At 44.3% G+C, this 22,132-nt stretch overlaps 4 protein-coding genes across 18 annotated transcripts; 2 read left to right on the top strand and 2 right to left on the bottom strand.

Moving 5' to 3' along the window:
* Window positions 1-378: 378 nt before the first annotated feature.
* Window positions 379-4,379, bottom strand: LOC133911683 (uncharacterized). 3 transcript variants are annotated; one of them, XM_062354048.1, is made up of 4 exons: window positions 4,086-4,378; window positions 3,208-3,281; window positions 806-887; window positions 379-511 (listed from the first exon to the last, which is right to left on the bottom strand). In XM_062354048.1, the coding sequence occupies exons 1-3, from the start codon at window positions 4,272-4,274 to the stop codon at window positions 812-814; spliced, it is 339 nt and encodes a 112-aa protein (XP_062210032.1). In that variant the 5' UTR covers window positions 4,275-4,378; the 3' UTR covers window positions 379-511; window positions 806-811. The 3 variants fall into 3 exon arrangements, with proteins under 3 accessions (XP_062210032.1, XP_062210033.1, XP_062210031.1); XM_062354049.1 differs by having other exon boundaries at window positions 382-507; window positions 4,086-4,379; XM_062354047.1 differs by lacking the exon at window positions 379-511 and having other exon boundaries at window positions 609-887; window positions 4,086-4,372.
* Window positions 4,380-5,149: 770 nt separating this feature from the next.
* On the top strand, window positions 5,150-7,179 carry LOC133911682 (methyltransferase FGSG_00040). Its single transcript, XM_062354046.1, has one exon. It carries the CDS (start codon window positions 5,268-5,270, stop codon window positions 7,032-7,034), a length of 1,767 nt encoding a protein of 588 aa, XP_062210030.1. The 5' UTR covers window positions 5,150-5,267; the 3' UTR covers window positions 7,035-7,179.
* A 3,328-nt stretch (window positions 7,180-10,507) lies between these two features.
* On the top strand, window positions 10,508-15,797 carry LOC133911681 (pentatricopeptide repeat-containing protein At5g15300). 5 transcript variants are annotated; one of them, XM_062354042.1, is made up of 8 exons: window positions 10,508-12,258; window positions 12,599-12,908; window positions 13,089-13,192; window positions 13,441-13,720; window positions 14,317-14,525; window positions 14,923-15,094; window positions 15,195-15,359; window positions 15,439-15,797. In XM_062354042.1, exon 1 carries the CDS (start codon window positions 10,543-10,545, stop codon window positions 12,151-12,153), a length of 1,611 nt encoding a protein of 536 aa, XP_062210026.1. In that variant the 5' UTR covers window positions 10,508-10,542; the 3' UTR covers window positions 12,154-12,258; window positions 12,599-12,908; window positions 13,089-13,192; window positions 13,441-13,720; window positions 14,317-14,525; window positions 14,923-15,094; window positions 15,195-15,359; window positions 15,439-15,797. The 5 variants fall into 5 exon arrangements, with proteins under 5 accessions (XP_062210026.1, XP_062210025.1, XP_062210029.1 ...); XM_062354041.1 differs by having other exon boundaries at window positions 14,317-15,094; XM_062354045.1 differs by having other exon boundaries at window positions 10,508-12,339; window positions 14,317-15,094.
* LOC133911680 (pentatricopeptide repeat-containing protein At5g15280, mitochondrial) lies at window positions 14,360-21,373 on the bottom strand. 9 transcript variants are annotated; one of them, XR_009908691.1, is made up of 3 exons: window positions 21,184-21,373; window positions 16,658-21,106; window positions 14,360-14,502 (listed from the first exon to the last, which is right to left on the bottom strand). XR_009908691.1 is itself a non-coding variant. In XM_062354040.1 (3 exons), the coding sequence occupies exons 1-2, from the start codon at window positions 21,231-21,233 to the stop codon at window positions 17,353-17,355; spliced, it is 3,804 nt and encodes a 1,267-aa protein (XP_062210024.1). In that variant the 5' UTR covers window positions 21,234-21,373; the 3' UTR covers window positions 14,373-14,502; window position 17,352. The 9 variants fall into 9 exon arrangements, 2 of the variants coding, with proteins under 2 accessions (XP_062210024.1, XP_062210022.1); XR_009908693.1 differs by having other exon boundaries at window positions 14,373-14,502; window positions 17,022-21,106; XM_062354040.1 differs by having other exon boundaries at window positions 14,373-14,502; window positions 17,352-21,106.
* Between the last annotated feature and the right edge of the window lie 759 nt (window positions 21,374-22,132).

Here is a 22,132-nt window from a genome sequence, read left to right as displayed (position 1 = left end):
CACGAAATGGACCGGAACGGCATCAGGATCTCGGCGGTGGCATCCGCTGCTTTCCCGATTTCTTCAGCAGTTTGCCACCGGAATATCGGATATGCCATATACGAGATCGTGGTACCACACGCTACAGATTTGCTACAGGGACAAAAGTTTTCGTTTCCATGTATAGGAACGAAACAACTATTCAAGCCACACTACATGGACATATTTAGTTCATGCCTAATGATATCATGACTAACTTTAGTCAAATATGGCTGTCATTAAAAAAAAATAGCCAACAAATTTTTTTTAACAAACATAACAAAGTTAATAAAAAAACTAAGTGTATATTATATGACTCAGAGAACTAATAAAGTGTGACTTTGAGTTAACCAAACAGTTGGTACAATAAACTTAGACGGTTATGCTCGAACCAAACATAGCCTGTATGCCACATCGTGCAATTCCGAGTATCCTTCCACGCAAGTGTTATGTTTCCCATGCTCCAAAGCCGGATATTCGCCCCAAGTTCTGTCTGGCGTGAAGAATTCTCGGTATTAGTTTCTTTTAGTTTCTAATAATCATAATAACTTGAGGCAAACGGGTCACAGAATAGTTATACGAGAACATCAAACACGTCCACTCTTGCCAAGAGCGGAAAAAATATATCTGGCATGACTCAGCAGAATTCAAACTTGAGCAAGTGTACATTTCTTAAATGTTCGCAAAGAGAACAACATCTGAATCCGAAATGAGATCTGAGAACTTCCATGATATTACGATGTTCAGCCATTGTTTGGTGTGCAAACTGACGAGGGGGAAACATAACATTTTATTAGCTCGAATCGCTGGGGTTCCCTCTTTCTCCACTGCAGCAGTAGAAGTGAGGTAGCTTCACTCGGCCACAACACCTGCAAGGCACAAAAAAGTATCTAGTCATGCCTTTGAAGACATGTCATGAGTCATGACTGGGATGGGCAACTTGCCCACCATGAAATGATGCTCATTAGGAGCAGTCAAACGATGTATTTCCTGCGACAAAGTTCAGGAAATGTGCTCAAGAATAACAATATGGAGAGATCTGCATGAAACAAACAACAACAAAATTTGAAGATAGCAAGACCGGGAACTGAAATCGGATAATCACTTCCAAAACTAAACTGATATACCATGATCAGTTTCTCACAAACCAAACTGCTGCTAACTTGCCATAGGCGAGACGAATGCCAAGATCAAATGGTCTGCTGTTAGAAACTCTGAATTTTGAGTTTTGGGCTCCACTAAAACCTTAACTTTGTAGCTATTGTTAGCAATATATTTCAAAGAGTGACAACTAAAACACTCCACATTTTCTTCATCTGATCAGTAAAATAGTCTATATTGCTAAAAGCTTAGCAGTCTACATTTTCTTCATCTTATCAGTAAAATAGATGTCAAAGTGACAACTAAAACAATTGTAAACAAACATACTATTATTATTGCATAAGAGAAGTACTATTCATACATAATTGTAGCGAAAATAGTCCTATTAGATCATGATTATGATTTTGGTGATTAATGACAACATAGTCATTGGGACTAACATATTTATTAAAAATATATGTTAATAGATCTCATAAATGCAATACATGAAAAAGCCATTGAAACCGAGGCAAAGTTTGATTAAATTAGAGAAGTCCTAGGAAAAATGACTACACTAGAAGTTCCGATGTTATTGGAGTTATACACACTGAAGCATTTTCTAGAAAGATGAAAAATTGAGTTGTTATCAGATTATACTCACCGGAAGGTCCAGTGCTCAAGAGATTGCACACACCAGAGTGTTTTCACTTAGAGGAGGAAACAAATGACTTCATCGGATAGTTCAGTGATCTGTGTGCTTTACTCACCGGAGTATTTTGTTCAGAGACTGTTGAACTCACCGGATGGTCCGATGATAAAAGTTTTTGGTAACACCAGAATATTCTGTCGGTGGAGTTCAGTAAAGTTGCACTCACCGGAAGATCCGGTGATACCCAAGTGAACACACCAGAGTATTTCTGACGAAAGGTGAAGATCACGTCACTGGGTGGTCCGGTGGTAGAAGAGTAAGAACATAGGAGCATTTAACAGAATATTGGATTTTTTTCAAGAGAGTTGAAAATCAACACATCAGAAGGTCCAGCGATCAGAAGATCTACACACCGGACAGTTGAACAGTGTAGAAGATAGCTCGATCAGGCTAAAGTCTACACACCGGAAAGTCTGATGATAGAATTGAAGGCAACGACGGAATATCCGGTGTTAAGATGAAATTTGAGTAGGAGTTCCAACGGCTAGTATCCATTGATGTACATACCGGATGGTCCGGTGATGGTACTACTGTTGTCACCGGACCATCCGGTGTTCACAGTAAAGTTGAGTCGTTGGAGCAACGGCTAGTTGGCGAGTTTGAGGCTATAAATACCCACCCACTTGATCATTTAAAGGTTATGGAGTCCAGAGAACCTCAGACACACCTGAAAAGACTTCCAAACCATCTAAGTGATTAAAGTGTTCATTAAAGACGATTAAGCACACCATTAGAGACTGACTAGTGCTTATACGCCTAGAGAGAAATGTTGCTAGGTGCTGCAACCTAGAGTGGATCAAGGAGTGATCCAACCGTGTACCAAGAGGTACACCGGCGTCTTAAAGTCTTGGTGACTCGCCGGTAGCTTATTGACCTTCTAACTTGGTGTGGAGCGGCGACAAGAAGATTATGCGAGGACACGGATGCCCTTGTCTTTGTGACTAAAGCTTCGAAATGAAGACGATGCACAAGTGACCAGAAGAGAGATTAGTGGTGAGACACCGCCTAGGTGGCTCATCATGTGTGATGTTTTATCTTGGTGACTTGGTATCTCAAGAGTCGTGACCGGAAGAGACTTGACAATAGTCACTATTTGTCACTCTACTTTATTTACGTTTCTGCATTTACATACTTACAATTTACCTTGCTAGAGTAGGTTGTAATCCTTTTAAGCAATAGAGTAGATACACTAGATAAAACTAAAGTACAATTGGATAGAAATTAAGATAGATTTATCTTGTAAAATTTTTAGAGCCATTAGTTTCTAAGTATCCTAGTTCCCCTCCCCCTTTTAGGATGTCACTGTTCCTCACAATAATACCATGATCATTTAGTGCAAACTTATCATGGTCAGAACAAACTAAAATAGAAACATTAGGAAATGTATCTTTTGAATGTACCTGCAACGGACAATCACTGGCACAGGCTTCAGCGCTTTGGGTCCATTCCTCAAACCCTTCTTGTACTTCGAGACCTGAAATGCATCCGAGAGTATCAGGGCATTTACCTACCATCAGTGCCTACATAAGGCAACAACCACAAACCAAAGAACAATTTTCTCAAAACTCAAATGCACAACTGAAGCATACGAGGCAGACGAGATAATGCAGATTTTATATAAGAATACATATATAGCAGGCCTAAACACGATGAATCCTGGACTGTTAGGATACAATACTATAGATTCATATAGTTCTTATAGAAGGTAATATAATTAAATTATCAACAGCAACAGCAACAACAAATTGCCTGAAATGAGCATACATTCTGATTACTTGTTCAGTTGTCTTCTAGGACTTTATTTGTTTGCCTGATTTATCACATTTGCACAGCAGCACGATGATGAGTTAAACATATATCGACTTACCTCTCAAATCATCAATCATATAGCAAACAGCTTATCAGGACGGCTACTATAGACAAAACTAATAGTAGTTCTGATTATATGGATTGCATAATATTGTGAAGCAGCGCAAATTAACCTGCCCCTAAAATCCCACTTAACATAATCTTTGCTCCAACTAAAACAGCCTAAACACAAAATACTATCATAAACTCACCAAGTAATCAAAAAGCAGGTGTAGTGCAGCATATAACTATCGATCTCTACGATCAACTGGACAAACAGTTCAAAACTCACACTTTTCTGCTCATCAGGCAATTCAACGAACACCTAGAGCGCACCGCACTGCAATAAACGACAGCATCTAGCGCGATCACGCCGACCAGACCACGAAATAGACGAGCCGAGGAATAAAACGGGGAGAAGCGAAGACACCTTCTTCTTGGGGACGGCCATGAGCTCCATGGCGGAACTGACGCCGGCGACGAGTCCTGGGACCATGAGCGACTGAGCCTCAGGGAGAGGAGCGGGGGGAGGAGCCGGTAGGAGCGTAAGTCCAGAAGTCAGGCGAGGCAGCGCCGCAGCGGCCGCCGCTCGCCGGAGCCAACCCGCCGCCGCCGCCATGGATCGCCTTCGGGGTTTCAGGGTGGGAGTGTGTGTGGGGAGTTCTCTGAGCGCCGTGGCCCGTGGGAATGCTACTGATCTGGCCGTCGAGTTTTAATCGGGCGGGTTAGATGGAGCGGAATGGGAACATGAAGGCGGAGACTACATGAGTACGTAAACGCCTTCACAATACACCTACGGGAGTAGAGTATGCAAGTTGAAACTCTGCACAAAACCAAGGCCTCCACTCGCCCAACTTTAGCATGTCTACATGCACTTCAGACTGGCATTTGCTAAAATGCATCTGCACCTTCTCAGCATCTTCAATCAAAAGCCAATCTGCATCAAAACCCAAGTGAGGATGAACATGAAATAAAAAAGGGGAAATTTGGTGTGTTTTCTTACTCCATGCTGGTTGTGTAGCTATTGATCGAACAATATATCACTGTAGTACATTTCATTGCCCCCTTCTCACTATTCTTCTACTCCCTCCATTCAAGAATGTAAGATGCATTTTGTTTTAAAAAAAAGTCATAAAAAATAATTCTTATCGTTAATTTTTCTTATAATAATGTGTTATCAATTGCTATAAAATCAACATCATATTAAAAGTATTTTGATACTAAACAAATCTATCGAAGCAAAATTTGTATACTAAACATATATATAATTTGATTAATTGTTGGTTAAAGCTTATTAAATTTGTCTATTTCAAAACAAAATATGACTTATATTCTTGAATAGAGGAGTAAATTGTTGCAAATATTTTTTTTACAGCCAGATCCCTTTCCTGAGGTCTATATTGGAGATCTTAAATGGAGATGTACTTCCGGAGGTTAAATATCGGACAAGCAAGATCACGTCCGTATGTCTTGCCATGAACAAGACTGTACCATTCTGAATTTCTGAAATCCTTTGAAATGATACAATAAAGCACCATTACTGAGCTGACTGACAACTCAGCCATTACTCCAGCAGTCCAGATCCAACCGTTACAATCCACATGATTCAAAAATGGAAGGCAATTCCCAACCCAAACCACCTCTACGACATAGCCGCGCCCCTCTCAGTCCTCAGTGCGCCACTCCCACAGCTCCACCACCAACAAACCAGCCCAACACAAAGCGCCCTAATCTCGCGAGGGGCACCCACACCCAAGAGATGGCTGGGCTCCGGGACGGCGGCCTCGATGAAGAGACGCTGCAGCAGCTGCGGAGCCGCGCGACGCAGCTGCTGCTCAAGGAGGACTGGAGGGAGTACATCACCGTCTGCTCCCGCATCATTGACGGCGCCACCGACGACCGACGGGTGCTCTGCTCCACGCTCGCGCACCGCGCCGACGTCCGCGCCCGCCTCGGCGACGCGCCCGGCGCGCTCGCCGACTGCGACGCCGCGCTGGCGGCGGACCCGGCCCACCCCGGCGCGCTGCTCTCCAAGGGCGCGCTCCTCCGCGGGCTCGGCCGGTACGCGCCCGCGGCTGACTGCTTCCGCGCGGCAGCGCTCGCAGCGGGCGGCGGCGCGGACGAGGCGCGAGAGCTCGTCGAGCAGTGCAGGCGTCTGGAGGCGCAGGCGAGGAGCGGGGCGGTGGATCTCTCGGAGTGGGTTCTTGCGGGCTTCGCCGGGAAGTGCCCGGATCTCGCTGAGTACGTCGGGCTGGTGGAGGTGCGCCGGTCCGCGCACGGCGGCCGAGGGGTTTTCGCGGTGAAGAACATCGAGGCAGGGGCTACTCTGATGATCACCAAGGCCGTGGCCATTGGAAGAGGGGTGCTCCCTGACGCCGCCGATAGCGGCGAGAAGATGGTTGTGTGGAAGGAATTGGTCGGCAAGGTGCTCGACGCCGCCGAGAAGTGCCAGAGGACAGCAGCTCTGATCTATACGTTGTCCACCGGTGAGGAGCGGCAAGACGAGCTTGTCGTCCCTGACATGGCATTGTTTAGGCAAGAACCCGAGGATCTCAGTCTCAGTGACGGTGCCAACATGGTTAGGGAGACGGGGACACATGAGGTTCTTGATGTGGACAGGATCTTGAAGGTGCTCGACGTGAACTGCTTGACCGAGGACGCGCCATCTGCCAATCTGCTTGGCAGCAATGGTGTCGTCAACTGCGGCGTGGGGCTCTGGATCTTGCCGTCGTTCATCAACCATTCTTGCCACCCCAATGCCGGACGCACTCACGTCGGAGACCATGCCATTGTCCACGCGTCCAGGGACATCAAAGCCGGGGAGGAGGTCACATTCCCCTACTTCAATGTGCTTGTGCCGGTAAGCAAGCGAAGGGAGGCAGTGAGGGCCTGGGGCTTCGAATGCCGGTGTGACCGGTGCAGGTTTGAAGCCGAGGATGTCATTCTTAAGCAGGAAATAGTTATATCAGAAAACGAATTGGCTAACGGAGGAGACATGGGAGCACTGGTGGTGCGACTGGAGGAGAAAATGAGGAAGTCAATGGCGAAGGAGAGGCGAATGGCATTCCTGCGTGCGTCTTTCTGGAGCGCATACTCCGCCTTGTTTGATTCTGATAAGCTGGTGAGGAAGTGGGGGAGGCGGATTCCTGGCGAGGCCCTTGTAGCAGAGAGCGTCGCTGACGCGGTCGGCGGGAATGAGAGCGTGCTGAAGGCAATGCTGAGGGGTGCCAAGGATGCCAATGGCTGCGGCAACCGGCTAGAGGTGGAGGACAAGGTTGTGAGGATTGGGAGGGCAACCTATGGCAAGGTGGTGAAGAGGCACGCAATGAGAGCTCTCTTCAGGCTTACACTGGATGCCAACAACAACAATAACCTTTAGACTTTGATCTTTGTTATTCTTAATTTTTTGTTTAGCTGATTAACTTCCAATAGATTTATGTCACCACGGTTGAGGTATTTATTTAGCAAATATTCTGATTTGCACAACATTTGTAATCAGTGGGTGAGCAAGAATCAAGATCATCCATGAGAGCTCTATTTTCAAGCTCTATTTTCAGATTATTCTTTCAGTGTTCACATGGATTTTCTTGTTTTTATCCATGTAATTTTTGAATTGATGTTCTCTAAATTTCATTATCTTTTTTTAAAGGATTGGCAATTGCATGCCTATATTTCCCCAGTTATTTCTGTGAGAGCATTGGAAAACCCTTTGGCGTTATGGTCACACCATGTAGCGAGTCCCTCATCGCTAGTAGGTGTTACTTCCTCCGTGCGGGTGCTGCTCGTGTTCCAGATAAGAGGTCATCATACTCCGCGATGCTATTACTAATTGGAAAAACATAATTGAACCATGTACCTGACGATGCAGGGTTATGTGCTCGTTAGTGGTCGGTGAAAGCGTGTCCTTCTTAGGGACAGTACTGCGCCCGTGGTGCCTTAGAATCCTGCAAGGTAGGACAAAGATCCCCCCTTTCTATTGATGGGTGGTCAATACCGGGGGAGGAGAGGGTTAACTTTTTGAGGTCCTGATCCCCAACGAGAAGTGGTTGTTACCCATATCAGAAGTGCAAAGTGTGGACCCCTCTGTACGTCCTCGGGTTGAACCTGCTCGAAGAAACAACACCCCCGATTAGTTTCTGGGCACTCTTTTATCTGATCGAATCATACTTGGCCGATGGTTTCGGTTTGCGCCATAGGGCTGGGTGTTGATTGTCGTGACGCGGTAAGCGCTCCTTCAGGTGGGGCTACCGTTGATGAGGCTGGTTCCCCCAGGACTTGCGGTCCGTGAGCTCCCGTCGGTGCCGGGAATATGGATGCCTCTGCTACTCTTCGTTGAACCCCAAGGCCTTCGGATCCTGATTCAATGTCCTAACTCTGGAACATATTGGGTTTGTCTGGGTCGTATCCCATGAAGAACACCTCGCAGGAACTCGGATCCTCCGAGCAGGACTCGTCGATCAGATGAACAGTGATTTCAAACCAGTGAATAGTGATTTCAGACCAGTGAATAGCGATTTTTGACTAGTGAACAGTGATTTCAGACCAGTAAACAGTGATTTCAGACCAGTGAACATGATCAGTGGTCATGATCAATGACCAGGTGACCAGTGATCATTGTTTGTTCCTGCAGTTGGTTTCCGGACAGATGGAAGAGTTGGTCGAATCTAAAGAAGGCCGAACTACATTAAAGCGTATTCGGGTAGATATATAAGAGTTTTACGTGTTCAAATAGGAAATATATGTTTGTTATAGAAAGTTTAGAGAACGGGTAGGGATAGCCGAATTATATCTGTAAGTCTTGTTCGGTTTGAATTAGGAGTCCTGATCTCTTATGGCTAAGATCTGCTGTCATTTAAATATGAGAGGGTCATGGCCGATTGAGGACATCAACCAATCGATCAAACATAATTTATAATATCTTTCGTCTTTTGCCTAGCTCTCGTAGTCCCATTCTTTTTCTCATCTATATTGCTTCCTGTTTTTGATCTCGATGACCAAGGACAAGCTGACGGTCACCTGCACTCCAACGGGGTCACTCCCGAGCGTGGGTGACAACGAAGGTCTGACGACGCAGCGCCACAACCAGGGCATCCTGAGTGCTACTCGCCGGATATTGCACACGATGTGTTCAATGTGTTTGGTATAACAACTTTTCGCGCCAACACAAGGTGAGACAATAAATACAAGAATATAGATGTTTTAAGACTTAATACAATTTTTATGAATACTATGCTTGGCTTATAGTTTGGATGGCAAGTTGAGCTTAGCCAAATGTATTAAAATCACTTAATTGTTGAACTCATGGTTTGAGATTCTCATATTATTGGGCCTAATGAGCTAATCGAGTGAGCTGGCTCCTTAGGAAAACAAGGGCTCATCTTGAGTCGTGTTTGGGACAGCTTAATTCTACTTAGCCTTTTTGAGAAGTTGGATGCACTGAAAAGCTCTGCCTAGAGAAGCTGCTGCCTGGATAAGTTGGACTTTTGGCTCTCTGATTCTCCGTAGGGAGATTGTCTGTGCTTAGTGTAAAATGACTTGTATGCACGAGCACCACCAGCGGCCGCCTGAGCTCCATCTTCCTTCTGAGATGCTGCGCTGCACTTCTTCCCAAGCTCTAGTGTCCGCCACCAACCCCTCCTCGGTGCTCCGTAGGTCAAACCAAGGACATCAACACACTTAGGGCATCATCATGAGTCCATTTTGGCCCCTCTCCAAGCTCGAAACGCTCCGAGGCGGAAACACCCAATTTGGGCCCATCATCGGCCACCATCACGATTCCGATCACGGGTACACTCTCTCCCTAATTCCGTTCGCCTACACCTTCTATAGCACCTAAGCTAGCTAGCTGAAGCCCTAATTTGGCATAGTGTCACTCCCCTTCTCCCCCTCAACGTGTGCCATGTTCGGCCACCGCCGCTCATCGTCACCGGCGTCGTAGAAGATAGTTTGGCCTCGAGAAACCGTTCACGTTACTTCGCCTTTCCCCTAAAACCTTTCCCCTCGCTCAATCGCAGGAATCCATCATCAGAGAATCGTTGCCATCGTCACGTCCTTTCCATCAAAGCACCTCACTGTTGCTGGGACTCCTCAAACCCCCTCTGCCTCAACCGGAAGCTCGGCGAGCACCCTTGTACCCCATAGATACTCGAGCCGCACCCCTTTTTCCTTTTCCGCGGCTGGCCAGCCACCGCACCGGGCACCATAAACACTGTCGTCCAGGTGATGTGCGACTGAGGGAGACAGACCGAGGCAGCGCCGTCCGGGCGAGGCACAGCCAAGAGAGGCGGACAGGAGATAGGGTGGAGGTGCAAGTGCCGAGGCTGAAGGAGGAGTTGGTGAGGCGATGAGCACCACTAGGTAGCACGTGTCGTGGACGGGGAAGAGGACGAGGGATCCAGTGTATATTGATGCCGATTGCAGGTAAATACACCCTAACTTCATGCCTCCTTACATCTTTTGTGCTCTGCGTTTGTCAGAAGTCCGCCTTGGGTCGATTCCGTGTCGTAGGCAAAGCGCGTGTCCACATAAAGTGCGTTTGTCCGACGTAGGCTTAGAAGCGGGCCGTTTGGGAGCCACTAGCCGCGTTTTTTCATGGAACAATCTATGATTTGCAACTGAATAAGTGCATGTTCTACGATATACCATCTATTGTAAGAATGATATGTGGGACCTGAACTCATATCTTATTGACACATTAATAACATATCGTAAAACAGATAACTTATTCAATAATAAATAGTAGAATCTCTTTTTTTTCATCACACGCCGATGGAGAATCGGTACCAAACAGGCCTTGTTTGTTTAAAAGTGTTTGTTTAAAAGGTAGAGCCGAGCCAAACCACGCTCGCCTAGCCTAATTAGGTCGCCAAACCGCGCTTGCGACAGAGATGCTGCGGAAGTCGGGCACCCAGCGCCGGCAGCCGCTGCTGTGGCGGCGGTGCTGCAGCCTCCGCCAAATCAAGCAGGTCCATGCTATCATGGTCCTCAGGGGCTTCCTCTCCGACCCCTCGGTGCTCCGGGAGCTCCTCTTCGCCTCTGCTGTCGCCGTCCGCGGCGGCATCGCGCACGCGCGCCTCGTGTTTGACCGAATCCCGCACCCGGACCGGTTCATGTACAACACCCTCATCCGCGGCGCCGCACACAGTGACGCGCCCCGGGACGCCGTTTCCATCTACGCGCGCATGGCTCGGCACCGCGGCGACTGTGGATGCGGCGTGAGGCCGGACAAGCTCACCTTCCCGTTCGTGCTCCGCGCGTGCGCCGCCATGGGCGCGGGCGCCACCGGGGCGCAGGTGCACGCGCACGTCGTCAAGTCTGGGTGCGAGTCCGACGCTTTTGTCAGGAACGCGCTCATCGGCATGCACGCGAGTTGTGGGGATTTGGGTTTCGCTGCTGCTCTGTTCGACCGCACAGCGCGCGGGGACGCCGTGGCGTGGTCGGCGATGATCTCAGGGTGTGCAAGGCGAGGGGACATTGGTGCCGCCCGGGAGCTGTTCGACGAGAGCCCTGTGAAGGACCTCGTGTCTTGGAACGTGATGATCACGGCGTATGCCAAGCGGGGAGAGATGGCCCTGGCGAGAGAGCTGTTCGACCGGGCTCCTGCTTGTGATGTCGTGTCGTGGAACGCCATGATTTCTGGTTACGTGAGATGCAGCTTGCACAAGCATGCAATGGAGCTCTTTGAGCAGATGCAGTGCATGGGAGAAAAGCCAGATGTTGTCACAATGCTCAGCTTGTTGTCAGCCTGTGCCGACTCCGGTGATCTGGATGTTGGCCGGAGGCTGCATAGCTTTCTGTCAGAGAGGTTTTCAAGAACCGGGCTTACCACTGTTCTTGGAAATGCGCTGATTGACATGTATGCGAAGTGTGGGAGCATGAGGAGTGCACTTGAGGTGTTCTGGTCAATGCGAGATAAGGATGTCTCAACTTGGAACTCGATCATAGGAGGATTGGCATTGCATGGACATGTGATAGAGTCCATAGATGTGTTCGAGAAGATGCTGAAGGGGAATGTCAGGCCAGACGAGATCACCTTTGTTGCTGTTCTTGTTGCCTGCAGCCATGGTGGGATGGTTGACAAGGGGCATGAGTACTTCAACTTGATGCAACAACTGTACAGGATTGAACCCAATGTCAAGCACTACGGTTGCATGGTTGACATGCTGAGTCGTGCAGGACTGCTGAAAGAAGCGTTCGAGTTTATCGATACGATGAAGGTAGAGCCTAATTCTGTCATATGGAGGACGTTGCTTGGGGCTTGTAGGATCCATGGTGAGATTGAACTGGCTGAACATGCAAATAGGGAACTGCTTAAGGCAAGGAGTGATGCAAGTGGGGATTATGTGCTCCTCTCAAACATCTACGCTTCAGTTGGAGAATGGCTGGGGTCCGAGAAGATGAGAAAGTTGATGGACGACAGTGGTGTCAACAAAGAGGCAGGCCGAGCTGCTGTAGATGGCAGTACAAAAAACCTAATGCAATATTCTAGACAGTTCTAATCACGTTCTAGGTTTAAAGGATTTTTTTTGTCAACTATCGAGCTTCTGTGCTGAATCAAGAAATTGAACAATTGGACTGGTGTTTCTGCGGATGAAGATCAAAAGGTTAAATGCTACACGCTATAGTTGACTCTAATCGTCAGACATACTGCTAAGATTTTCCGCAGATACACAGCTAAAAGGCTTGTAAGTCAGATCATACTGCATTCATTCGTCCTTGTTATTCAATATTTAATATTATGACTGAATCCATGATAGTTAGATAATACGAAAAATAAAAGAAAAACTTATTCATGACTTTTCATGTAAGCAAAACATTGTTGGAATTGATTATAGTGGAATCCTCACTTTAGCCTATGTAGCCACCAACGTGAAACCAATAATCCCTATCGTTGTACATCCTACCAACAAACCAGTACATTGCACTGTATTTGTTATGATGCAGGTTACTGATTAGCATTCAAGTCAAGCATATAAACAGGAGCACAAGGAACTAGCTCAAATGGAATGGTGGTATTCGAAGACCTCTAGTATTTTCTGGATAGCCGCAATCTTTTCCTGAACTTGAGCATGGGAGAGAGGAGATGGAAAGTGCAGCATGATCATTGACCTTGTGACACTGCAGTGAAACATTGGAAACATCAGTTTGCACATGATTATGCGTTTTCATTTTGGAGTTTTGGACAATCTTTAGGGAGTGGCAAAAGTCACACCTCGAGCAACGCAACGAACGTACAAGCATACGGTGTAAATATGTAAGTAATTATTTTGACCAAAAAAAGGAAGGAATTTTACTCAGTGCAATTATTACCATTTGTTCTGAAGCTAAAACCTGATTAGTGGAATATCTACCTGAATATAATTGCTTGTACATCTTCCGTTCTTTTTTAAAAAATGAGGCATTTATGCTTAGTTGCCTTTTGCTCGATTTGCAGCGCTACACTTCAAGGGGTGTGACTACTAATTCGCAACCCTATCAGTCTCAAAGAAGGTTGGAAACAACCCTAGAATTCCATAAACGGGGGAAATAAGTATGCTGGTGAGTGCAACTAAACATACAAGAGTAAGTTTCCATAATAGATCCCTTGGTTTTCTAATTTCTTGATTTCTTTCAAGCGGGTATTAGTCCTTTTGCCCTGACTTTAGCGTGAAGTCCCCTTGTTTGGAAAATTTCCAGTGTTTGCATTTATATACGCGTAGTATTATTAGCTTCATAGGAGCGTAATCAAGTTTATTATCATAGAAGCCCACATGAACTTGCCTATTTTGTTCCAAAATTATATGCAGGATGTATTCACAAGCAAAATTTTAGAATCCAGAGGTTGCAACTTGCAAGTCAGGCTAAATTAGTATCAGATTGACATGTGAGCCGAGCATGATAATGCAAACCAGGCCATGCGCATCAGATGGGAAATTTAAATGAATAGGATATACACAACCAAAGGCTGACCTTCACTTTCTGCTGATGTGGCGAGGAAGAGATACAACTAATCCACGTAAAACAAGTTGATCACACAACCTCTCTGCAATATCGGACACACCGGCCTTCCATGGTTTCATCAAAAAGGTTCGGTCATGCATTCCAGCAAAGTAGATTTACATCTAGACATAACGTTTGCACATGATTCATATATCCACAATGCATGAAGATTGACACCAAAAAGATGAACCTTGCTCACAAAAGGTCATCTTCTTATCCGAACACACATCAGCTTCCTCCATTCCGCGGCATAACACATGCCCCCTCAGATAAAAGTTGGCATAGAGTGTAAGAAACACCTATGTTAAAGCTTGGAGATAGGTAACTGGAGAAACAAAGCACCTAACTGGTCCAAAGATGACCCCAAGAAATAACAATTCTGACTGTCCCTATGTGCATTTGGATAAGCAACAAAACCACTTTTGAAGGTGATAAACAATAAATTGAAAAGTTAAAAAAGGGATTTTGTAGGTAGGCTGAGGTATACTTTGGTTTCAAAACAAAATTTTCTTCGGCTATAAATACCTTAGCATGGACCACCCCCATTTGATCATCACAAGATCTCCAGCTCTTGTAAAGCTCGTCGAGTTAGTTTGAAGCATGTTGTGCTTTTAAATGCACCATTTTTCTGTAGCATTTTCATGAGGGAGCTGACTTGTTACACATCCCTTTCTCTTTGTCAGTTGAATGATGTCGATGGCTTCAGCTTTGAAGAACCATTGGGTTGTTGGTGCTTCATCTCATCGTGGATACGAGCAACAGATCTCATGGCTGCTTCAAGCTATTGGCTTGGAACCACAATGTGATCAAGGGGAAGCAATTCTTGCCCAGAGAAAAGGTTGCTTCAACTGGTTGGCAGATCATCAGAGCTGTACCGAAAAATTCCAACAATGTACTTTCCTTAGCACAGCATTAATTATTATCTGATCTTGCGCTGTTCTTTTACACAAAAAATGAAAGAAAAATGCTGACTTAAATTCTTGGGGATATTGAATTACAAAAGGCACAAATTTCCATAAAGATTATCCTGGTAGAATAAGGGCAAAAAAGAATATGCTTTCCACGTTATTTTGAAGAGATTTGGTTGCTTGATCAGAAATATTATGTAATAAAGTTCAAATTTCAGAAAACTAAGGTTAAGATGCCTTCTTCATCCAAGCATACTGCAAAATTTGTATCAAAATGAATAAATCTATCAGTTTTATTCAAACAAAGACACAATCTAAACATTCATTGAAATGCACGCTGAAGCACAAAAGAGATGCAGTGATATTTAGTCATGGTGTTAGGCTATTCGCCTCCATATGAAGAATAAGTGGTGGGAGAAGGGCATGAAGGCCAACGTGAAAAGCATCAAATCACAACAAGATTTGGACGAACAGCTTCTGATGGCTGGAGATAAAAGCTCACCGTGGTGCATTTAGTTTCCCCTAGTTTTGGAGCTTGTAAGGCCTTACAAAGGTAAAATAAGACAAGCATGTGGATTCAACTATTTTCCTAACACATTATCAATAGGAGAAAAATCTAAATGCTGTACATAAATTTATATATGTCCACAAAGGTACATCAATTTGCTGAGATGCATCCAGGATTGCAATTTCTTATGGTCAACTACGATGAACATACAGAGATCTGTCACAAGCTCAATGTCCATGTCTTGCCAATGTTCTGCTTTTATAGAGGTGTAGAAGGTCGTATCTGTAGCTTCAGCTGCACAATTTCAACTGTAAGTATTGGATGATCTAACCTCATTTGTGAACACATCCTATTAAGCTCTTTTAAATTATATTTTTTTCCTATTTCAGATTCATAAGTTCAAAGCTGCTTTGAAAAGGCACGGGGTTCAGACAAAGAATCTTGCAGCAGAAAAGGGCTAGGAAGAATCTGAACTCAAGAGCTCTGCCTCACCTACTGATATCCCAAATGGAATTGATGCTTCACAGGACACGGATGGAGATGTCGGCCTTATTGCACCCAGCAATGAATAGAATCAGTATTATGCTGCAGAATGCACGGTTTGGTAGTTTGTATGCATGCCAAGTGTTTGTTGAGGGCCCTATGTTTTGAAAATTAGGGCCCAATGTGGAATTTGCACTCAACGGCACTATGCTTTTAAAAAAAATAATCAGAGCTACTCAACATGAAATGGGTATCTAGTTTTGTAGCATTAAAGCCTTTCAAGCTTCTTGTATTTCATTTCCTTGTATTATAGGAAATGATAGGTGTGCAATGAATATTTTCCTTCAGTTTATTTTCCACATGAGCAATTTTTAACTTTTAAATGCCCTAATTAATCACATCTGACTTTGGGAAAAGGGAAGGAGCACTAAAATATCAAGGAATATGAAATAATGCATCAGTTACCATAGAAGTTACATGTCCACACCAAGATAAGCAGTTTTGCAGGTCACATATATACTATTGTTAGGAGTCAGGACCAGTTTGGATAGGGAGCATTTTGGATTCAAATCCTTATGCTTCAGTTCAAATTTTGAACTAAATCCTATTTCCAAAGCAATTCCTCTCATCCAAACACCCCATAAGTTGGTAGACATGCCCACAGCACATACCAACTCCCAATGATACTACTTACAAGTATTGGCTAACCAGCAAGGTAGTCTCATCTATTGCTGCAACTAAATAGATACATCGCAACAGCTGCTTGCCTAGACCTTAGAGAGCCAGCAAGCATAGAACTCCATCATTAAGTTACAGCTCTATATACTATATACCTCATCTTGCTCATCAAAACATGGAATTGGAAAGCCTTCCAGGACATTAGAGCTAGAATAAAATGCAACCCACAAGCCACAACACAGATAATTAACTATAAATGGAGCACACACCGTATACCAAATGCAATGCAGGCTTCAACGAAACAGGGCATAATCTTGTAATGGTGGTGTAAATCCAGAAAAGCAGTACTGGTACTGATACAAGAAGAATTTTTCAAAAATGTCTAATACTTGCCTTTTATACCATCAGATTACACATCAATAGTTTGCTATGAAGGAGAAATAGTACCTCACAAATCAAAACTGTGATGTAGTGGTGGCATGGTTGTTGAAGAGTTATTATGCAATGATATTAAGGAGCTGGTTGTTTTTAGCAGTAGCATAATAGGACTTTCACCAGTAGTGCTCCCATGTCTCACATTCACAAGCTGCTAACCTGCTCCTCACAATACCACAAAGAAAGAAACCTCAGCTCACAGTATGCATATTTTTCTTGGGAGGAGCCGAAAAGCAGCAGGAGTGAGTTGCCTTGGCTGGAGTGATAATATCAGCGTTGTCACAATCAACACGGAAAATTTGCGCACGCGAGTAATGAGAATAAATCAACTTTTCAGGATTACTGTTTCCATTTTTACGAGAGAGGTTGGTATTACCTTCTCATGATCCTTTTAGCACGGGCACAGCCATTGAGCCAAGTTGTAGAGAACAAGGTTGTGTTGGACTGGTGGTTGATGTCATGGTTCAAGTTCCCTCTTTTCTTCTTGAAATCAAAGATGCATAATTCCTCTTGTGTAGTTTCACTATCCTATGAACCCTTCATCCCCGAGTAAAACATTTGATTTGCATTGTTGCATTAGCTTGGTTTGATTGAGTTCTGTAAGTTCCACTAGAATTCAGCTTGACAACAGTAATCAGTTCACCACTTCTGAAAAGCACATATAACTGTTGGTTATAACTTTGTATCGATCGAAAAAGTCTCTCACCTTATTGTCCTTCACGGGGGCTTCTCTCAAAGAAAAAAAGGTTTGGCAAAATGGGTTCTCCATGTCCTTCGGTTTTCTTGTCAGTACGGCTGAAATTGCTTATGACAGACCAATGCATATCAAAGTTGGGTACTTGCCCTGCTTGTTGCATGTCATGCAAAAGTGTCGCGGCCTTCTGTAGACTGCTACTTCGACAATAGTTATCAAAAACAACTCTATACATGCCATAAGATGGTGCAGAACCCAAGGTGGTTAACAATTCCAAAATCTTCCTAGCATCACAGGTTCTTCCCGCGGCACAAAGGCCGCGTACGAGCACATCACATGATATCTCACTTGGTTTTAGGCCTGCGAACTGCATTTCAGCAAGAAAATCAAGCGCCTGATCAAATTCTTTCAGTATACACAGCCTGTAAATAACAGAACTGTAACTAAGTTCACTCGGAAGTTTGCCTTTCTTCAACATTGTATTTAGCAGACTAACAGACATTTGCAAGTCACCTACTATGCAGAATTTCTTGATGAATGCATCAAAATTGACATCAGATCCAATAAATGCACTTTTGCCCAGGTTGTTCAGACATGATTTTGCTTCAAAATATCTCCCAAATGAAAGAAGACATGATGCGAGGGTGGTATTGATGACTAAACCATGCTGCCATCCATTGTGCTCAATCAAGCGAAGTAATGCTAGCGATTTCTCAAGGTTTCCTAGCCTGCAGTAATGACTCAACACTGTTCTGAGACTGCGGTTGCTTGGTTTCAATCCCTTAGCAATACAAGCATCAAGCATATTAACTGAACCATCGGTATCTCCAGACTTGTGAAATCCATAGATAAGGAAGTCGTAGGTGGTTTTGTCTGGAGAAATACCATTATGTTCCATGTCCTTCAATAATTCATGAACCTGTGGGGTGTTTCTTCTCTGAAAAAGGTAAAATATTAGAATGTTATATGAAATCAGTTCTCTTGACTTGTCACTATGTTGGAACAGCACTTTAAGGCTTGAAGCACTAGAAAACCGACTTTGCTCACACATTCTACTGATGAGAAAGCGATAGCCTGAAATAGAAATGTTTGCATGCATCTTTAGCATCATGCACAGAACTGCATCTAACTTTCTCCAATTGTTTAGACAACCATATGCTTCAAGAAAGGAATTTAGCAAGGTGCCACTGAACTTCCCAGAAGTTGGTTCTTTCAAGACCGACGTTGCCTGCTTCATATTTCCTGTTTGCACTAATTCCTTCACAACGCAACAGCAAGCTGAGACCTCAGTAAATTGCATGGTCATCATAGATTCTACCAAGCCCATGGCTCGTTCTGTATCAAGCCATGGTAATGAAGATAACACAAATTGGTAAGTATATGCATTTAATACTTTGCTTTTGTTAAGCCACATGTCATACATTCCAATTGATTCGGCAGTCTTCTGCTCCTTTAGGAAGCCCTGCATCACATTAAAAATTAGCGAGCGATCCACAACCACACCCTTTTCTACGAGGGCCTCCAGCATTGCACATCCAACACTAGTGTAACCTGTCCTGCATAACTCTTCGAGAAGTGCACAATATGCACTTAAAAACAAATCAGGATAGCAGTCAAGCAACAGGTTGATAAGCTTCAGTGCTTCCTCAATTACTCCCCATTTGCACAAGCAACTGCTGAGGGCCATCACATCCTTGCTATTAGGTGACCATCTACAGTTTGTTGCAAGATTCCAGCATTCCCAAAACCCTGCTATGTTCCTTTCTTCGCAGAAGCCTGTCATCAAACAGGTATATGTATTTTGACTGACTGACAAGCCTCCTCTGAACAATCTGTCCAAAGCCAGTCTAGCATGATCAGGCATCCCATTACTACTCAATGTTTGGACAACTAAATTTAGAGTTTGAGCATCAAGTTGGTCAAAGGTATCTGGCATCTCCTCCATAAGGTCAATGACATCCATTACGTATGCTGGGCTCACACATAAGGCCTTTATTAGCTCTGCGCAGCTGGCTGGTGAAATGTTATGTCCCCATTGAAAAGCTTCATCTTTCACCAGAAGAGCACTTGCAACGTTGCCTCGCTGCAATGCATTGACTAGCTCTGAGTTAATGTCTGGGTGAAGTGCGTTATCAAAAATTTGTGCCAATGAAATCTCAAACCTTTGGGAATCAGTGTCCAAATACAATCCGTTGCCTACTGAATCAAAAAACTCAGCTTTCGGAAAACCAGTGGCATTATCTCGCTTGACTTTCACTCCTAAGTGATCTAGCCCCAAGAATGATAAGGCCTTCAAGAGCACACAATTTCCAGAGGGAAGTTCATTTACACCATTGTTTTTCATATCCCTTAAGACTTGTTCAATATCATCAAGCTGTCTATATCTGCAATATCCTGCCAAAATTATCTTATATGTTGAAAGATCCGGTGTTACTTTTCTTTCAACCATGTCTTCAAAGACATATTTTGCATGCCTGTACAGCCCCTCCCTGAAAACACCGCCTAAAATAGCATTATAAGCAGACACTTTAGGTTTAATATGTCTAGAAAAGCACTCAGATAAATATACAAATGCAGCTTTCAGCTTCATTTCTCTACAGCTATGACATATGAAAATTCCAAAGGTACTGGCATCTGGAGCAAACCCTAAGGCTTCCAATCTTTGGAAGACCAACCATGCGTCATCAGTACCAAGATTTGTGCACGAAGACGTAAGAATTCTGTTGCAAAGACGCAACTCAGGCAAACACCTCCACTCTTCCAGGAAATTCATCATATCCCCGATGTCCTTCTTCCTGTTAAATTCTTCTACTATAGTTGACAAGGATCCCTTGCTTAATTTAAGATCCAAACTCTTTAACTGCCGAATTATACCAAGAGCTTGCAAAAATCTGTCTTTCTTGATTAAAGCCATGACAACAAAATCAAGAACATCTCCTTTGGTGCAAGAACCCAATCCAACTTCAAGCATGTCCAAAAATACTCTTAAAACTAATTCATCTTTTCTCTTTCTGATCAGAAAATGAAGAAGTACTTGATAGCATGAAACTGAAGGAATGAAATGCTTATATCTTGCACAATCGTAAAGTGCAATTGATTTCTCGAGGTTGCCAGCTTCTGAATACACACAAATAATCCGACTGAACAGTTCACTTGCAACAGCCGGCGCCATATTATCATCCAATGAGAGAAGTAATGATTCAGCTTGATTGAGCATATGTGCATCTGCGAGTATTGACACCATGGTCTCATTCGACCTTGACAGATGTCGGAACTCCTTACTCTGCCACGACGCCCACCTGTACAAATTCCATAAAAATCTTGCCTTTCTCACTTCTGCCACACCAGGTCCAAAGCCAATCAGAATGTCAAGAAACTGCTCAGGTTTCAGCTCAGAAACACGCCAGAACCGACGGAGGGTCTCCGGCGAGAGCCACAAACCAGGTTTAAGAACATCTTGCAAGCTGCACCTCCCTTCAAAGTTGTCCTGTCTACTCTCAAATATGTGAGAGCACTTGGTTATAACCAATCTCCCAATACCGGCACACAATTTCACCGCGGAATGGGCATCGGCTTTGCACTTTTCTCCAGTTTCCTGCTCCAAATCAAACCCAGCTTCATCTAGAGTGCCTGCAAAGATTAAATTGCGCTTCTCCCCGACGTGGCGGCTTCCACCTTTCAACAAGTTCCCCAAACTGGAGTGCAGCTCCGGGGCATTGCTAGCGTAACCTCGGCATCCAACCTTGCCTTCTCGCCTGACGTCCGAGCTGGAATTGATCGAAAAAATTAGACCGAAAGGAAGATCTCTGCAGTTCTTGAGCAGAAAGGTCTGTATCGCATTCACCTCAGGTGCCGGAGACGGACCGCGCGGGGGAACCGCCACGCCTTCCACATCTAATCCGACGAAACCTCCCAGCCCCGCCGTTGAGAAAGGTCCCGCACGCCACATCTGATCAGCGATTCCCTGCCTCCCTGGTCCTCTCGTCGAACCTGGATGACGCAGGTTCTGAGCCGGCACCGGGGCAAGTGAGAAAAGATGGCGGCGTGAGGAAGACGGCGATGCTCTGCAGCGTTTGGGCCGTCTTGCGACGCTTCGCGAGGCTCGCCGCTACTGGGCTGCACCATAGGTTGGCCTAGGCCCATATCTGAGTTATTTAGTTGATTACTAGTCTTACTCAGGCCTCAATATTCGAATTTTTATTTTAAAACGGTTTCGTTATCTATACTTCTATAAAATAAATAGGTTACGATAGATCTGAGTGATTTTCATTATACATCTTATACAATTAAACAAAATTAAGGTTGATCCTCGTCTCCTCCCCTTCAATTATTTGGAAACTTGTAATTGATAAACATTGTCAGCATTAAAAAGTATCAATATACTATTATTCCATGTCCTTTCCTTTTTCTTATTGTGTCATTTATTTTCCCAGTGTAAAGATATTATGTTTTCATTGTCTCAAGTTGAGAGGCATTAGAGATGCATTCTCAGTTTTTTTGTTTTTCAATTATTCTTTTCCCGTAGAAATTTTGGTCAGTCATAATATAATTGATTCCACGTGTGTGGTTGCTAGTTTTTTGAAATAGACGTCTAATTTTATCAAATTGATAAAAAAAATCCTCAATATTCTCGCACCCTGGGCTCTGGAAGCTGTGGAAATTTCCATTAGGATCTTCCTTTGAAGTATGACAGTTGACCAACTAATTTTAAGTTAATTTGAAGGCGATTGAGACCATGCATATGTAGTTGCATGTGTAAAGTTTGATAGTCCTAGTAAGTTTTAAGGTAATTT

The sequence above is a fragment of the Phragmites australis genome, chromosome 3 (genome assembly GCF_958298935.1).
Source record: "Phragmites australis chromosome 3, lpPhrAust1.1, whole genome shotgun sequence".
NCBI classification, from domain to species: domain Eukaryota; kingdom Viridiplantae; phylum Streptophyta; class Magnoliopsida; order Poales; family Poaceae; genus Phragmites; species Phragmites australis.
Note: the sequence above shows the minus strand (reverse complement) of the source record. Positions and strands in the feature narration are given on the sequence as shown.

Bases quoted from the DNA above. Each gene is read 5' to 3' on its own strand.
- LOC133911683 (XM_062354049.1), bottom strand. From the start codon at position 4,274: ATGGCGGCGGCGGCGGGTTGGCTCCGGCGAGCGGCGGCCGCTGCGGCG. The intron at 3,282-4,085 runs GTGTCTTCGCTT...GATGCATTTCAG, and splicing joins TGGCCGTCCCCAAGAAGAAG to GTCTCGAAGTACAAGAAGGG. The intron at 888-3,207 runs GTACATTCAAAA...TGTGCCTTGCAG, and splicing joins CCAGTGATTGTCCGTTGCAG to GTGTTGTGGCCGAGTGAAGC.
- LOC133911681 (XM_062354044.1), top strand. From the start codon at position 10,543: ATGCTGCGGAAGTCGGGCACCCAGCGCCGGCAGCCGCTGCTGTGGCGG.
- LOC133911680 (XM_062354040.1), bottom strand. From the start codon at position 21,233: ATGTGGAAGGCGTGGCGGTTCCCCCGCGCGGTCCGTCTCCGGCACCTG. The intron at 21,107-21,183 runs GTGAATGCGATA...GATCAATTCCAG, and splicing joins GTCCGTCTCCGGCACCTGAG to CTCGGACGTCAGGCGAGAAG.
- LOC133911682 (XM_062354046.1), top strand. From the start codon at position 5,268: ATGGAAGGCAATTCCCAACCCAAACCACCTCTACGACATAGCCGCGCC.